Genomic DNA, 3629 nt, shown 5'->3' on the forward strand with positions numbered 1-3629 from the left:
AACGCCCTGCGGATACGTTGGTTACTAGTTATAAAAATAGAACAACAACGACATTCTGTAAATTCAGGTTACTTCAGATGAAGTGAGTTGATTAGAATTTAAGGAGGTTTTATACTATTCAATCACTCGCATCAATACATTAACTGTGGAATAGATTTGCCCCTCAGCCGTTGAGGGTCTCGAAGATGCGCAGAATCACTCGCGAGCACTCAACAAAATGTGTATAAATCTGCGCGCGAAACATCGGACTCATCAGTCAATCGAGGTAGAGTTTAGGATTGACACAAACGAAAGACGAATGTAGCACGCTGTGTCGATAAACGCTGCATCTAGCAAGGATTGGGGAGAGAACAACATTAAGTTTCATCGAAAACAACAACGAGCAGGCGACAGCAGAATAATGTTTTATATCGCAATTGCAGGATTCGATATCAAGATATTCGCAGGTTCGTAAATTTCATTTACCTTGTTAATGACAACTAAATCAAGAGTGAAAAATAAGACGACTTCACTTCAATGTTAACATTTGACAGGTGAACTATCGAATAACCTGAGCTAGCAGAGGGATCTGTTATGGTGTCAGGTGCTACATATTAAATGCGATGGAATATTGAATCTAAGCTGCAGTGAAAGTATTCCTCGGCATTTCATAAGAACTGAGTTTGCAGTGATTAAGGTTTGATTGAGTGGCGGGTGCCGTCAGACGGATGGAGTTCTCGGTTTGCTTTGTGGAGAATATTGCTTTTGCTCGCCACTTTTGACAGCTTTGGTACTAATGGGATTTCATTTTTTATCTGATGTGTGTTGGATATGACCTCTGAGTTTTGACTGCTCTTCTTTCGGGACTTTAGACATTAGAGGTGATTTTTCATTTACCGTTCCAAAGCTGCTCATGAAACAGCGAAGTTGAAGTGCAAAAGCATCTTATTAGTGGTCAGAAATTTTCTGAATGTATCTTAACCTTAACTTTCATTTTATTTTTAAAGGCAAATGACATTCGTCCACTTGAAAGAGCAGTATCAATTCCACTGCTTTGATTTAATTGTAAAATTTGCGAAGACCTCTTTTGACGATAGACGTTCCTTTGTCAATGATTTGATGATCGGTGAAAATTTCATGGAATTTGAGCTTTCATCTTGACAATTAAACGGTTACCAAATTTTGAGGTAGACAAGAACAGTGTCCGTCACTGAAACTATTTCAGTGTGAACATTCTAGAACCGATACATAAAAAGGAGGGTATTAAGTATTACTCACTGATTAGATGACACCTTCCGTGACCTTTTTAACAGTTTTATGTGAATGCGGTTAAAATACAATTATTGTTATTGTTATCAAGATGAGTTTTCCACCTCTTGAAATCAGCATATCAACTGACGACCTATCGAATGGTGAGATGCAATGTACAGAGGTGCTCAATCTAACCAAAGAAGATGATGCCGAGTCGTACGGCTATAGTCGAGGAGAGACGTTCTACGTAACCGCCTTTCTCCCACTGGTTCTGACCTTAGGAGTTCTTGATAACTCAGCATTTATTTATGTAGTGTTCCGCGTACCTCGAATGCAGACCTCCATCAACTGCTACCTTCTGAACCTAGCAGTTGCGGATATCGTCTTTCTGCTATCAGGTATCGGAGAGAAAATCTGGCGGTTTCGCGGTTCTCCTATCCTTGGAGATGATAACCCGCTAGGACAAGGGGGATGCGTGTGGGTTTATCTTGTCATGGATACAGCTTACTTCGCTTCACTTTGTTTTGTAAGTTTGGTATCGATTGATCGATACTGTGCCGTCTGCAGACCTCGTCAACGGTACGTTCAATGCAAACCGAAGACTACTATGTTGACCGTTGGATCATGGTTGACATCTATGTGCCTTTCCTCAGCACTCATCCCATCCAATACGAATTTAACTCAAGTATGTTTGGTGCATTCAGATAGTGGCGTCTTTGTGGACTGGCCAACCCGGTGGGGCATATGCACACCTACAAAGCCATGGATGAAAGCGTATGCGAACGGCATGCAGACGATTCCGTTTTTCTCCACGCTCATTGTCAATGTCACCATGTTCGTATTGATCGTTCGAGGTCTAAATCGATCCATAGAGCGTTTGCAGTCACACTCTGAAGGGGAGGCTGAGGTCGATACCCACATGCGTGATCGAATAGCACGAATGCTTGTCATCAACGGTGTCGCGTTCTTCGTGTGTCTCGCACCTTTTGAAATAATCTCCTTCGCGGATATGATATCGAGTGTAAGAGGTGATGCGTACCCAATGTCCAGCGATGCCCAGGCCGGACTTCTCTACTTCAGTCGTTCTTTAGCCTATATCAATTGTGTTATCAATCCCATCATATATACAGTGATGAGCCACCGTTATAGACTGGCCTTCAAGCAAGCGTTTCACCTAGGTGCTGCAGCAAGTCCGGTGTGCACATCAACAGCAACCAAGTTCGTGGGAAGCACGACTAATGAGTACCTTCGGGTCTCCCTTGACACCAGAGTCTAGATATCACTTAAGAAACACATCAAACCATGCCACCGTGGCCACATAGGAGTTTTTATGTTTCTTGAATATCACAATTTTGTTAGTCAATACCAAAGAAAAAATATAAACGCATGCTTATACCGATGAAGCTCGCGGAATATTTTGAACGCTTCGCCTATATCAAGCGCCATTTTAAAGGAACGTTTTATTTTGTGAACGCCTTGTTCGGGATTTCAGACAATTACATCACGAAACTAGAGGATATCTCTATTATTTTCGATGTTTGATTTACTTGAAACTGACGAAAAATTATGCGAACAAATGTTGCATGGACGTCATTGTACAAATTTCTTTATCGAATCCATTACAGCGAACAAACGACCGACCAGATATGCAGGACATTTTCACGGTGTATTTAACTTGATTTCCATACTTTGTAAAAGCATTTACAACTTGTCGTGTAGTTCTACTACACAAAGATTAAACTGCAACAAAATACGTTATTTTCTTTATCAGAAATGCTCATGCTAATAAGGGGCGAAAACCCGTTGTTATTTTCGAGGGTTTAAAAAATATTCATATGGCACTCTGTAACATAGGGCCTATAATATTTGATTATATTAACAGAAATGTTTATACACTCTAAAAAAATGAAGTGCTAATTTAGCTCTTAAAGAGCATATAGTGACTGCACTTCGGAGTGCTGATTTGTCTAGTTCAAATTTGAACTAGACAAATCAGCACTCCGAAGTGCAGTCACTATACGCTCTTTAAGAGCTAAATTAGCACTTCATTTTATAGAGTGTAGGTTATATTTGTGCGGAGGAAATCCCCATACATGAACAGTGTTAATGAACAAATATAATGGAATTAAAATGAGTATCATCAATATGATTTTGTTATTTATTATGCACTGGAGAGTGCACATAATTATTACCATCCAATTTGTCACCATACTTTTAAAATACCCTCTTAAAAAGGTTGGGTAAAAAAAATTAATCATGACTAGGCAACATAGTTTCCACACAACTATTGGTTAAAATCTGTTCAAATTGGGTAATGAAAACTAAAAATTGGGTAATAAATTTTCTCGATTGGATAATAACTGCCCAGAATATACATATTTTTTTTACCAACATACATT

At 39.5% G+C, this 3629-nt stretch overlaps 1 protein-coding gene across 1 annotated transcript; it reads left to right on the forward strand.

Annotated features, from left to right (window-relative positions):
* Nucleotides 1–260: 260 nt before the first annotated feature.
* On the forward strand, nt 261–3101 carry LOC121406414 (somatostatin receptor type 5-like). Its single transcript, XM_041597440.1, has one exon. The coding sequence runs from the start codon at nt 1340–1342 to the stop codon at nt 2504–2506; it is 1167 nt and encodes a 388-aa protein (XP_041453374.1). The 5' UTR covers nt 261–1339; the 3' UTR covers nt 2507–3101.
* The last annotated feature ends 528 nt before the right edge of the window (nt 3102–3629 follow it).

Source organism: Lytechinus variegatus, chromosome 1 (genome assembly GCF_018143015.1).
Source record: "Lytechinus variegatus isolate NC3 chromosome 1, Lvar_3.0, whole genome shotgun sequence".
NCBI classification, from domain to species: Eukaryota; Metazoa; Echinodermata; class Echinoidea; order Temnopleuroida; family Toxopneustidae; genus Lytechinus; species Lytechinus variegatus.